This window comes from Rhinolophus sinicus, linkage group LG13, assembly GCF_036562045.2.
Source record: "Rhinolophus sinicus isolate RSC01 linkage group LG13, ASM3656204v1, whole genome shotgun sequence".
NCBI classification, from domain to species: domain Eukaryota; kingdom Metazoa; phylum Chordata; class Mammalia; order Chiroptera; family Rhinolophidae; genus Rhinolophus; species Rhinolophus sinicus.
In genome coordinates this window covers 38556334-38569922 of record NC_133762.1, presented here as the reverse complement: position 1 = coordinate 38569922, position 13589 = coordinate 38556334, and the positions used below count along the sequence as shown (strand labels likewise).

The 13589-nt window shown below is 42.9% G+C and overlaps 1 protein-coding gene and 1 pseudogene across 2 annotated transcripts in view; one reads left to right on the top strand and one right to left on the bottom strand.

Moving 5' to 3' along the window:
* Positions 1-236: 236 nt before the first annotated feature.
* Positions 237-13589, top strand: part of KIF3B (kinesin family member 3B) — a 37817-nt gene continuing 24464 nt past the window's right edge. Inside the window, exons 1-2 of one of the 2 annotated variants that reach the window (XM_074318317.1) lie at positions 295-358; positions 1466-1549. In XM_074318317.1, the coding sequence (XP_074174418.1) occupies positions 1466-1549 (84 nt within the window). In that variant the 5' untranslated portion in view covers positions 295-358. Of the gene's footprint in view, positions 359-1465; positions 1550-13589 lie in introns of both variants that reach the window. The other variant, XM_019748514.2, reaches the window with a different exon arrangement.
* LOC109456258 (DNA damage-regulated autophagy modulator protein 2) lies at positions 7500-8934 on the bottom strand (annotated as a pseudogene).

The window sequence follows — 13589 nt, the reverse complement described above, 5'->3', positions numbered from 1 at the left end:
AGTTCCATTTTACAGATGGGGAAACTGAGGCACCAGATACCAACGGGTGGAGTCACGTCACGTCGTTCTCTCTTCACATTTCTTGAGTGGGTGAAAGGACCGAGGCGTGTTGGGCACCTACTAGGATCCAATACCGTACCGGGCCCCGCCACGCCACGCCCCTCCCGGCAGGTTTTTTCCCTGTCCGCCTTCTGTGTCCCAATAAAGTTATTGAAATTGACACTGGTTGCTAAGGAAGTGGGTCGCCGAGCCGGGTTGCTAAGGAAGTGAGCGGCTGCTGTCTCTCCCCATCCGGGGCAGTGGGGAATGGCTGAACCCGGGATTCGTCGCCGCCGCCAGCTTTCGGCTCGGGCCGCAGGTAAGTCGGGGAGGGGCCCAGGAGCCCGCCGGGCAGGGCGGATCTCTCCCGCCGCCTGGGATCTTTCCGGAAGCCGGCGCTGGCGCCGCCGCCTGGCTTTGCTACTCCGCGAGCGGGAGCATCCTCTGTCCTGCCTCCCGGGCATCCTCCGGCGGTTTGGACGGCCTCACCCCTCTTTCCCCGGGCGGAGATGCAGCCAGACCCCCAGGCCCCGCCGTGACGGGTCGGGGTCCATCCGGGGAGTCTGGGGCCGTGGTCAAGGACCCAGCTCGGGAGGGAGGTGGGGAAGCGAAAGCCTGGAGTCCGAACCTTGGTGCTGCCCCAGCTCACTGTGTGACCTTGGACAAGTGTCTTCCCCTCTCTGGCCTCAGTTGACCTGTTTACCCAAGGGGGTCCTAAGACTTGCTGCTCGCAGTAGTTAAGATGTTTGGTTATGTTGAAAGTGCCAATGGAGAGAGGGAGAATTCTTAGGGAGCCCTAGCGGGAGGACCGAGAGTCCAGTTTGAAGTCTGAGTGTCTGTGTGAGACTGCATCTCCAGTTAGTAATCGTATGGCTTTAGGCACGTTAATCTCTGAACCCCTTCTTTATCTGTAAAATGGGTTTATGAACCACTGTGGAAATCCAGTGAGACAGAGTAAGTCAGGTAGCGGGTGGCACATAGTAAGTACCCAACAAGCTATAATGAGCCATGTAGGGTGGTTTGGGCAAGGTTTCAGGAGATGACTTTGAGACAGGGAGGATTTAGGTGTGTGGAGTGCCAGCTCACATGGGTATTCCTCCCACTGTTGACATCCCCCCGACCTTCCAGTTTTCCTTCTCTATTCTGCTCAGTGCAAGGGAGGTAGTGTGGACTTCTGAAGTAGCCCTGGTGGGGGAAATCCTGAGGTCAAGTCTCTGTAGATGGCTGAGGTTATGGTCTTGCTTCCTACTTGGCTCTTATTGACCCTTCCAGAAGAAAAAGAGTATCTTATGTCTTTTGGGAAGTACTTAAAGCATAATAGCTATTTACAAGTATATGATTAAGAAGCACTTTTCAGGTACATTATCTCATTTAATCTTCACAGAGACTTTGCCAGGTAGGTGGTGATGTTATCTCCATTTTACAGATGAGGAAACTGAGACTCAGAAAGGTGAATGACTTGTCTAAGAATTTTATACTTGTTAAGTGGTGGAGCTGGACACATTTCCAGGTAAATCCTGTATTTTCTTCCCCGTACCCTGTTGTCTTTGGTTTCTCAACAGTAGCTGTTATCAAACCACAAGGGTATTCTTTTGTTACTCCAACTACTATGGCTAGAGGCTTGTCTGCCAGTGGCAAGGAAATAAGATCTCACATAAAGCTTCATTTAAATAGATACCATCCAAAGTATGGACCTCAAAAAGAGCTGGAATTTTTAAGAGGGGTATTCTCTGGCCCTCAGTCCCCTCCTCTTTAACCTGAGAGGAGCAGGCTAGATGATACCTGAAGGCCCTTTCAGTGCGGGTGTGCAATTCTGATTCCGTGCTTGCAGTTTAAAAGCACGGAATCAGGCTGCCTGGATTCAAAGCTTGGCTCTGCCACTTCCAAGCTGTGTGCCACTGAGCAATTTACTTCGCCTCTTTGTGCTGCAGTTTCCTCATCTGTAAAATGGGGATAATAATAGTATCCACCGTGTCTGGCTGTTGTGAGGATTCCTTTGAGCCTAATACAGTTAAAGTGCCTGGCGATTTTGGTAAACATTAGCTGTTGTTGTTTAGGCTTCACGGAACACCTGTACTATACTTTATGTTCTATTAATGGTGAATGAATAAAGTATGTGCCAATAATAGCAGGTCTGTCAACTTCAAGGTCATTGCCAGCTTGAAACAGTAGCTGTCACAGTAGTATATAAATGTCAGTATTATTACAAGATTGTCCCAGGAACCTGCCATTCCATGCCAGATTGGGCTCAGAGGAAGATGAAAGCTGATGGTAGGATGCCATCATAGTTTGGTAGCTTGACTTCCAATTCAGGAAATAATTACTCAATCCCTCTGTGCCAAGCACAGTGGACTCTGTGGAGATCAACCCCTATCCTTCAAGGACCTTCAAGCTTAATTTGCGTATGACTAGCATTTTAAATAATTTGACAATTTTGAATGAATTCATATCTTGTATTTGCCCCTACAGCTCAATAAAGCCACTGATTCAGATTTCTTCTTCTGTCTCCGTAGGCTTCAGTAGGGTGCCTGGGTTAGAAGCCTAGGTTTCCTCTCTAAGCCCTTTCATCCACTGATGTATGGGTCCCTGAGAAAGGGCCTTCTCTTGTGTTGGTTAATAATACAGTACTCGCTCTATGGTGCCTAATGGTTTACAAAGATGCTTAAATGTCCCTTCACTCATTTGGTCTTATCAAAAACCCTGCAATGAGGGTAAGGCGCAGAATGGGGTTCCCATTTTACAGTCGAGGGTCCTGAGGTAAGAGAAGCCATGCTGCTAGGACACAGCCCATTTCACGTTGGAATCCAGGTCTTCGGACTCCAAGGTCAGTGCTCTTGCCCCTGTGTCTGCTTCCTCAGTTTCATTCACTGGACATTTGCTGAGCATCTGACCTTTGTCAGGCTCTGTTCTCGCCTGGGGATGTGATGGTAGTGAGTCAGGTAGACGAGGTCCTTGCTCTCATGCCGCTTCCATTCTAGTGACAGCAACAGAAAAAATAATAAATGAAAATATGGATGGGAATGAGTACTGTGAAAACAGTATACCAGTGATGTCGTAGAGAGTAACTTCTTGAAGGGGTTGGGGGGCTGATACTTTAATTGGGTGGTCAGAGAAGGCCTCTCTAAGGTGTTAACATTTTTGCTGAGATTTGCTGCCAAAAAGGACCCAATCATTTGAATATGTGGCAGAAGGAACAGCAAGGGTGAAGGCTCTGAGGTGGGAGCAAGCTTGGTAAGTTCCAGGAGCTGAAAGAAGGCTCAGAGTGGCGGGAGCAGGGGAGCCGGCGAGCGGGAGCAGGGGAGAGGGTGGGGGAGAATGGAGAGGAAGGCCAATGGGGGGTATGGGGGTGAAGCCTCACATCATACAGGGCCTTGCGAGCTAGAGCAAGGAGTTGGGATTTTATTCTGAAAGCAATGGGAAGTCATTGAAGGCTTTTTAGAAAAGGGGGGTGGGGGCGGCCAGTTAGCTCAGTTGGTTAGAGCGCGGTGCTCTTAACAACAAGGTTGCCGGTTCGATCCCCACATGGGTCACTGTGAGCTGCGCCCTCCACAACTAGATTGAGACAACTGCCTGACTTGGAGCTTATGGGTCCTGGAAAAACACACTTAAATAAATAAAAGTTTAAAAAAAAAAAAGAGAGAAAGAAAGGGGTGGTGATGTGATTTAGTTTTTGTTTTTTAAAATATCACTTTGGCCTCTATGCGGGCAATACATTTTAAGGGGCATAAGAATGGCAGGCAGGAGAGTAGTTAGGAGGCTAGGTAAAAAATGATGGCAGTGGAGACGGTATAAGGGGATGTGTTGTGGAGGTAGAACCAGCAGGGTCTTGTTTGGGGGGATGAGCTAAAGGAATCAAGGATGACTCCTGAGTTTTTGGCCTGAGCATTAGGTAGATGCTGGTGGTGCCATCTGCCTCTAAGATGATGAGAGAAATTTTGGGGAAGGTGCCCTGTGAGGAAGAATGAACTATGATTCACTCTGAACCTCTGGAGGAGAGTCACAAATCCCAGGTTATGTTGCAGGAAGACAGCCAGGTGCTTCTAACTGAAGCCTCCACCTTACACATCCATAAGCCATGCTTGTATCGTAGTCTGGCTCTCTGCCAGCTTGTGGAGTGGCAGGTGTGGGATTTGCCGGGTCAGTGTCCATCTGTCTCGTGTTGTTGGCATTGCTCTCCTGATTTGAGATCTTGGCTGATGAAGACTGGAAGGAGGCTGGCCAGCTCGGGGACAGAGAATGGAATCACTAGTGCAGCTCACTCTCAGTGCATCCAATGGCCACTCTCTCCCTGCCAAAGTGGTTCTTTCCTTGGCCATTGAATGACATTTCTAAAGTTTCAGAGCTTTTGGGAAGCTCTTGAAAAGCTGTTGTGTTCTGCCAGAATTCCTAGAGGATTTTTGAATGGAGTATCTCTTCTGAGCAAGGGAATTCATTCAAGCTTTCTTTTCATAGCTACTAATAATTGCACATGTAAATTTAGGCTTTCCAATATTGTAAATTCAACATTGTGAATAGTAAGACTAACAATCCCACCACCTCCGCTTGTAGAGCTTTATTTGCAGTTTAGAATGCTCTTTCGTTTGCATTCTCATTTACTAATGTGAGTCATTTCAGATCATATGGAATATATATTATCGCCAGGTTACAGAGAAGCATTGAGATGCTAGAGGTCATTCGTTTTTGTCAATAAGATTGAGCAGCTGCTAGGTGCCGGGTCAGGTAGATCCTTGCTGCTCAAAGCGCGTTCTGTGTGACCGAGGCACCCATGTCCCCTGGGAGGTGGTTTGAAATACAAAATCTAAGCCTAGATGTAATAAACCCGTCTTCATTTTACCAAGACCCCCGAGTGTTTCCTGTGCACATTAAAGCTTCAGATGCACTCATTTGGTAATAAGCAGCAAAACTAGGACTTGCCAATGATAACGATAGTAAAAGTAATAGGAATAGCTAACACTTATTGAGCCAAGCACTGTTCTAAGCACTTTACACATGTTGTGTCATTTAGTCTTCACAGCAACCCTGTAATAGGTACTGTTATGATGCCCACTTTCCAGAAGAGGAAAGTAGAGGCACAGAAAGGTCAAATGGCTTCCCCATATCTGCTGACCCCAGGTCCATTGCTCTTTCTGCCACTCACTTGTTCATCTGTTTTGCAGGTGGGCAGTACATTCCTGATGTCTTGTCCAAGGCCTTTCTCTTCTGTACCTGGGTAACAAAGTGCTGATGAGAAAGTGACTTCAAAGAATGTTTGAAGAAATCAGGGGAAAAACCCTTGAGCTATTTTAACATAACTATGGGTGTCAGTTAGTTGAATAGGCAGCAAACATACCCAATTTGTAAGACAGGCTACCTCTCACGCTTTTTAGCAGTCTCACTGGGCAGAAACAGCTGAAGCAGGTAGGAACTGTGAGCTTGTCTTTTGAGTCATTCAGCCCTGAACTGTTTCTCATTCTGGCGATAATATCTACCAGGTGAGAAGAGGGTGGCTAAAGTCCCATACCACCCGCAATTAGCTGACTAATTGCAAAAGATTCAATTTTATGGTGGCTCTGTTCGCTCTCTCTGCCCTGTGGGCTCATTATTTTCCTTTCAACATCTCCTTATCTCCCCAGAGTCTTAGAAAGATTTCTTGGTCAAGACCTATGCCATCCAGGAAATTCTGAGGTGAAAAGGCTGTGGGATCTGGGTGGAGGCATGAACTCTAATAGCAAGTCTGCCACTTGCTGTGTGACCTGGGGAAAGTAAGTCGCCCTCCTCTGTAGCCCTCATCTCTAGATATACAAAATAAGGACATGGGACAGTCTTCCAAGCTCTTCCCGAAAGACTGAGCTTTGATTTGGGTGATATTTTCTTCTTCCGTGGTGACTTTATGCTGGGTTCTCTCCTGGACCTTCAGGGATGGGGCTTTTAGAGCATATTTCTTGGCAGTCTGAGATCATTACAAGCAGGTCGTCGTAACAGCATCACACATCTGCACTGCAGCGTGGAATGATTTGAGGTTTAAGGCTCAGTTAATCATGGTGACATATATGTCTCCTCACTTTGTCACACTGATTGCAGACATTGTGTTCTGTACACACAGGCAGATCTATCTTTAGCATGCTGATTTATTATTTTTATTTACTATTTTTTATTTTTTAAACTTTTATTTCTTTTAAGTGTGTTTTTCCAGGACCCATCAGCTCCAAGTCAAGTAGTTGTTTCCATCTAGTTGTGGAGGGCGCAGCTCACAGTGGCCCATGTGGGGATCAAACTGGCAACCTGATTGTTAAGAGCACCGCACTCTAACCCGCTGAGCCAACGGCTGCCCCTAGCATGCTGATTTATTTAAATCATAGTTTGCATTAGAGAGCACCAGTGATGCTTGTAACGTTTTTTGGTAAGGTATTTGCAGCACTTGCATTTTGTCATATTTGAACATAGTGTATAAATGGAAGTGGGTCCAAGTGAAATAGAAATTGTAAAAGAGTATTGGGAATTGAGACTTGATATGCTGTTACCCACTCTGGGGTCCGTCACAACACCTTCAGCAGTGGTTTCAGCAATGGGGGTTTTGTGGGTGATAGACATTAAACAAATTAAAAGCTCATGGCACAGATTTATTCCTAAATGTATTTTATCTCATGAATGTGCAATTCTTACCTATTTCCCTTATTGTTGTTATTCAGACTAGTTTCTTTCTTTCTTTTTTTTTTTTGTGGTTCTTTGGTTCCAGTAGCTCAGTGGATTGCAGTAATCAGTACTTTATAACACATTTCAATAACCTAAGCAAAAAAATCTAGCTAGTAAATCATTACAGATTCCATCTAGGTAAGATAAAATGTCAGCTCAAGTTACTTAAGATAACCACAAGAAGATAGTTCTTGGTGTAAATAGTTACTGGTTTTGCAAGATACGCAATAGTGAGTCAGATTCTAGCCTAAGAAATATATAATGTTTTTCCTTCCGTATTTCTTCAATTGCCAGCATTTTTTAATATAATTTTTTCACTAATTATAAAAACAATGAACTTCTATTGAGGAAAAATGAGGAAAATCCTGAAAAGATTAAATAAAATTCACCATAAGTCCCACCACCCAGAAATACTGTTAACATCTTACTGTCCAAAGGCAAATATATTCCTAAATACATTTTATCTCATGGATGTGCAATTCTTACCTATTTCCCTTATTGTTGTTATTCAGACTAGTTTCTTTTTTTTTTTTTTTTTGTGGTTCTTTGGTTTTATTTGGGATAAAAAAAGTATAGGCATAAATGTTTTTACATGGCTCTCTTGAAGCTATCCTTTAAAATAACTTATCAAATGGCTTCATTCATGTCTCTTGATTTTCAGAGTCTATCAATGTCACTGTCAGCCTTGATTAATTGGTTGAAAATTTCAGAGCAAAATAAGCAACTTTTGTGACTGTTTTCCCAATCCGTGAGAATCATAATCATCACAGAAATATTTTATCCTTTCATCATAAATCTCTGGAAAGTAGCTGTAGTCACTCATTGTTGATCGGATAGGGATCAGTGTCATAGAGGGTTACTCTCTCTAAATTGGCTTCCACCCACTAAAGAAAGTTTCTGAAAATCACAGAGATGAGTTGGGAGAAAACCAAAGAAGGACAATGACCTAGACCATTCTTCTGCAGTAATAATCACGTGGCACACATGACTTTTGTCTCCGGGGTTCCAGCGGAGTTTCTGTACTACATCTGTGCTGCAACTGCCACTGTACAAAAGTGGTGAGCAGGTCAGCATACTAAATGCACTCACTCCACACCAGATAACGACCAGTAGACTGATCCAGAAGACTTGTTTGCCATGAATTTGGGGCTGCATTTGGTAGGAAAGGATGGTCTGAACAAACATGTATGAGGAGCCCACACCAAAGGTGAGCGCAGCCCCATATCCATGTGCAATTATTACAGAGACTGTTCTCTGGAAGTTTGCCACAACTCAGCAACCCAAGTACAAGGCCAGCCTTGTTTAACCTGACGATACAATTCCCTTCAGGATTCAGAGCATGAATTTGCTATTATAGCAAACATAAATGGTAGTGATGCATTCAACTGCGGTGAAATTGAACATTGCCCGATACAAGCATTTTTCTGGAGCTACTGTACCAGTGTCAATCAGTCAGACAGATGTGTTTATCTGTCTCTCCTGAATATTCCCTAAACATCACAGGTCCTTTCACAACTCTGACTTTTGTCATCTGTTGTTGACTCGGCCTGATATAAGGCAAAGCAGGTTTAACACGGTGAAGGGTTATGGCAATGTATGAAAATATGAAAACCTCCAAGATCCAAATTACAAGGGCCGAAGGAAAGAAACTGAGGCCTTGCTGAAACCACCACTTCTCAAACAGGTCTTTTGTCACTTTCTTGTTTGGTTTTATCTTTCTCACTAAACTTTCAGTTCTATAGACCAGAAACCAGTTGTTTTGTTCACCATTATATTTCCAGCTCCTGTTTTAAAGTTCACAAAGTATCAGTCTTCACATCGGCCCAGACCTGCACCTTTTTAAATCCTTGCTTGGATGAGTCCGCCTGTGCTGACCCCGGGTCCAGAGCCTGTGGGTTGGATGGAGATGGGGCAGGGCCCTGGGGCGTGCTCCTTATTTAGGCTCATTTCAATATTTAAATGTTATAAATAGTGCTACTGAGAACATCTTGATAATTATCTTTGCATAAACTTTTGCCTACATTTCTGATGATTTCTTTAATCAAGATCTCTTAATTGTTAAACTTTTAATTATAAAGGCAGCCTCCTTAAATAATGTTTTCAACAAGGCAGTGTCTAAATAAAGTTGAAAAGGCAGACATTATTACAATTTGGTGAGGAGGGATTACCAGGGAAAATGGTATCCTAACTCAATTTCCGCTTATTGTCCACTTACAGGTACATCTTTAGATGTACTGAAAGTGTGTCTCCCATTTTGCGCTTGGAAATGTTCACTTAACATTTCATAGCCATTTTTCCATGTTCCCATTTTTAGTTAATTATGAATTAATAAACTTCCCCCAGCATTGGGCATTTGTTTCCAGCTTTTTAATAATCACAGAGTGCCCTAGTGAACATCTTTGCTTCACTCAGCCTCATAAGAGAATTCTAAATAAATGATTTGGGAAAGATTAGAATTTTAGAAAGTTAAAGGAGAACTGTACATTTTCCTTCTTAAAATTTGATAGAATCCTCTAAAAGTAGCTTTTAGAAAAACAGCTTTAGTGAGATATAATTCACATATCATAAAATATCTTTTAATATTCTTTTTTTTTTACCTTTTTTTGGGGGGGAGGGGAACAGGACTTTATTGGGGAACAGTGGGTACTTCCAGGACTTTTTTCCAAGTCAAGCTGTTGTCCTTTCAATCTTAGTTGTGGAGGGTGCAACTCAGCTCTAGGTCCAGTTGCGGTTTTTAGTTGCAGGAGTGGAACCGGCAACCTTGTGGTTGAAAGCACGCGCTCCAACCGAGTCATCTGGCACTGGCCCATGTGGAAATCGAACCGGCAGCCTTCGGCGTTAGGAGCACAGAGCTCCAACCGCCTGAACCACCGGGCCGGCCCCTCTTTTAATACTCTTTCTCAGCTTTTTTTATTGCTTCTTTTTCTTTTTTCTTTTTGATACAGAATTCCCTATGAATAGGCCCCAGCACACAGGCCTTTGGCATTTAAACCCTTCATTCTCTGAATAGGCTGTTGGTTGATGACATTAACCTGAAACACTCTATGTACATGCTCAGTTTGGGGCACTGTATGAACTGTGAGAGCAAGCGTTATCATTATGGAATTGGACAGTGAACCGTGGCAGTTCTGGTGGACTTTTGGAGAGGGATTTTTAAAAAGTATTTAACTCATCTTATTACTACTGAAATAAGTCCTGTGATTTATAGGAAATTCTGCTTGATCAACTTTGGGAATTGTTTACTCTAGAGGTGGCATATGTAGGCAGAACTTCTCCAACATTAATGTATACACAAATCACCAAGGATCTTGATAAAATGGGATTCTGATTGGGGGGTCTGGTTTGGGTTAGAATCTGCAGAGCTAAACCAGGTGGAACAGGAGATATGAGTTGACACTTAAACACAATATCCTGAATTATCTTGAATGACATGGTGCAAGTTATTCCCTTTTAAACTCTTTTGGTTCTTCTGACTGTGTCAAGGAAAATGTTTGTTTAGTTTCAGTCTGTTTCTTAACACTTGCTAAACTCACTTTCTAACCAAGAGAAATCTGGTCTCAGGGCTTAGGTAAGCGACAGTATCTAATTAGAATTTAGTAATGTGTGTCCTTATATTTATTTTCATGATTACCTTCTACTTTCAACAAGTGATACTGATTGTCCATTAATGGTAGTGATGTAAAGTTACTTTTTAAAATAAATTTTGTTTAAAAAAAGCAGCTTTCAAGAAAAACCTTAAGTAAATAACAGTGCAAATGGTACATGGATATGGCAAAAATTGTGAAGAGACAATCCCATGACTGGAATTTAGGACGTGCTGGTGTGGAAAACAGGCCATGGACTTTGGAGCGAGGTAGACCTGGTTTCTACTTATTTTGCCACTCATTAACTCAGTGTGCCATGTTACTTCCCTCTCCAAGTCGGAAGTTTTTTCTCCCTTAAATTGGGCCAGGGCAGAAGCACCTCCTGTGGGCCAGGCACTATAATGCTGTCCTCCTCTAATCCTCACACAGCCCCAAGGCAGGGTATTATTGGTAGTCCCACTTTACAGATGAGGAGTAGGCTCAGAGGGGGGAAGGAACTTGCCCAGAGGACCACAGCTGGGGATGGTAGGACTGGCTTTCAATCCCAGGTGTGTCTGAATCTCTTGTTTCGTTACTCCAGGCCACCTCCCTCTTTTAAATATAGATTTTGTGGCGGCTCTCTACTGAGCCGAATGGCAGTCTGATTAAAAGGAAAAATCACACTACACACACCCATGTTCACTACAGCATAATTCACCATAGCCGACAGGTGGAAGTAGCCCAGATGTTCACGGGCAGATCAGTGGATAAAGAAAATGTGTGTACTTACAATGGGATATTATTTATCCTTAAATAAGGAGATCTTGTCACGTGTTATAACATGAACCTTGAGGTAGAAGGGTGGTTTCAGGGCCTGCGGAGAAGGGGAAATGGGGAGTTGTTGTCTGAGAGGCACAGAGTTTCAGTTTGGCAAGATGAAAAAGTTCTAGAGATCTATTATACAACAATGTGGATGTAGTTAACACTACTAAACTGTGTAGACTTAAAAATGGTGAAGAGTATATTTTAATTTATGTGGTTTAACTACAATTTAAAAGTTAAAAAAAAAAAAAGCCATTGGTCAGAGGACATTTTTTCATTGTGATTATGGAAAATCTCATACATAAAAGTAGAATAGTAAATGAACCATGAACCCATTACCCAGTTATCAGCACATGGTCATTGTGTTTTACCTATAACCTCCCATCCACCTTACCCCCCCCACCCCTAATTATGTTGATCCCAGACAGCTTATACCTTTATCTGAAAATACTTTAGTGCGTATCGTGTTTCCCCAAAAATAAGACCTAGCCGGACCAGTCACCTCTAATGTGTCTTTTGGAGCAAAAATTAATATAAGACTGGGTCTTATTTTACTATAATAGGTGACCAGGTCTTATATAATATAATATAATATAATATAATATAATATAATATAATATAATACCAGGTCTTATATTAATTTTTGTTTCAAAAGATGCATTAGAGCTGATTGTCCAGCTAGGTCTTATTTTCGGGGAAACATGGTATCTCAAAGTAAGAACCTTCTTTTAAAACATTTTTTTTTAAATGATTATCTTTTTTAAAAAAATTTTATTGGGGAATATTGGGGAACAGTGTATTTCTCGAGGCCCAAGTCATCGTCCTTCAATCTAGTTGTGGAGGACGCAGCTCACTGGCCCATGTGGGAATCGAACCGGCAACCCTGTTGTTCAGAGCCCGTGCTCTAACCAACATAGCCATCCAGCCACCTCCAAGAACGTTCTTTTATAAATACCATTTTCACAGTTAAAAAAGTAATAATTCCTTAACACCGTCTCATATCCAAATGTTCAGATTTCCTTGATTGTCTCATACATTTTTTTAACACTTGGCTTGTTTGAATCAAGATCCAAAAAAGGGCCCCAATCATGGGACAGATGTTGTATTTGCTTGATTAAGCCTCCTACCTCAGAGTGTATATTTTTAGCAGAGAAACAACTTCATTTCTTTCCAAGTTCATGGCAGGAAGGCTCTGCCAGCTTCCTAGCTCAGTGGTGGTTCAGAGCATGAGCGCTGCATGCTGGGGCCATGTGGACAACAGGGTACACTCTTGGTGGGAGGATAAATGGTACAGCCTGGGGATGGGGGTAAGATGGCGCCCTCTGCAAAAACTATGCATAGCATTTACATGTCTAGGAATGGATCCTACTAATTACTCCCACCTGTAACTAAAGGTATATGCTAAGGGTAGTCACTGCAACATTGTTTATAATAGCAAAAGACCAGAAATGATCAGAAGGTCCCTCAGCAAGGGGGCTAATCAAGTACATTATAGGACAGCCATACCATGGCATCTGGGCAGCTGTTTTAAAGGGGAGTGGGGTTGTCTCCAGTATCTATAAAGTGAGATGGAGCATGGTGCCTAGTGTGCTTCCACTTGAGTTTAAAAAAGAAAAAAAGGGGGCCGGCCCGGTGGCTCAGGCGGTTAGAGCTCCATGCTCCTAACTCCGAAGGTTGGAGCGTGTCCTCTCAACCACAAGGTTGCTGGTTCGACTCCCACAAGGGATGGTGGGCTGTGCCCCCTGCAACTAGCAATGGCAACTGGACCTGGAGCTGAGCTGCGCCCTCCACAACTAAGACTGAAAAAACAACAGCTTGAAGCTGAATGGCACCCTCCACAACTAAGATTGAAAGGACAACAACTTGACTTGGAAAAAAGTCCGGGAAGTACACACTGTTCCTCAATAAAGAACTGTTCCCCTTCCCCAATAAAATCTTAAAAAAGAAAAGAAAAGAAAAGAAAAAAGTGGGGGAGCAATACAGATACCTTAATGCTTGCATATGTATCGAGTTCCTCCCAGGGTAGGAGGGTTTCCTTGTTCACTGTATACTCACCCATACAGCTTGAATTGTTTTAATCTCTGCATGTATTGATACACACGTGTGTGTGTGTGTGTGTGTGTGTGTGTGTGTGTGTGTGTGTGTCTTTTAAAAATGGGTTTATGTGTGGGTTTTAGATTAGACTTGGTTCTGAATCCTGTCTGTTCCACTTAATTGCTGTGTGACCTTGGGCAAATTAATTTCTCTGAGCCTCCCATCCTTATTTTTATTTTATTTATTTAGTTAGTTAGTTAGTTTCAGGTGTATAAAACAATGTAATAGTTAGATATTCACAATCCCATCCTTATTTTTAAAATAGGGCTAATAGCTATTCCTCCTAAGATAATTGTGAAGATTAGAAGAAGGATATACATAAGCTCTTAATATATTGTGAGTTGTGACTATTGAATACAACAAAACTCCAGACCCACATTGATTCTGAAGGAGAAGTGT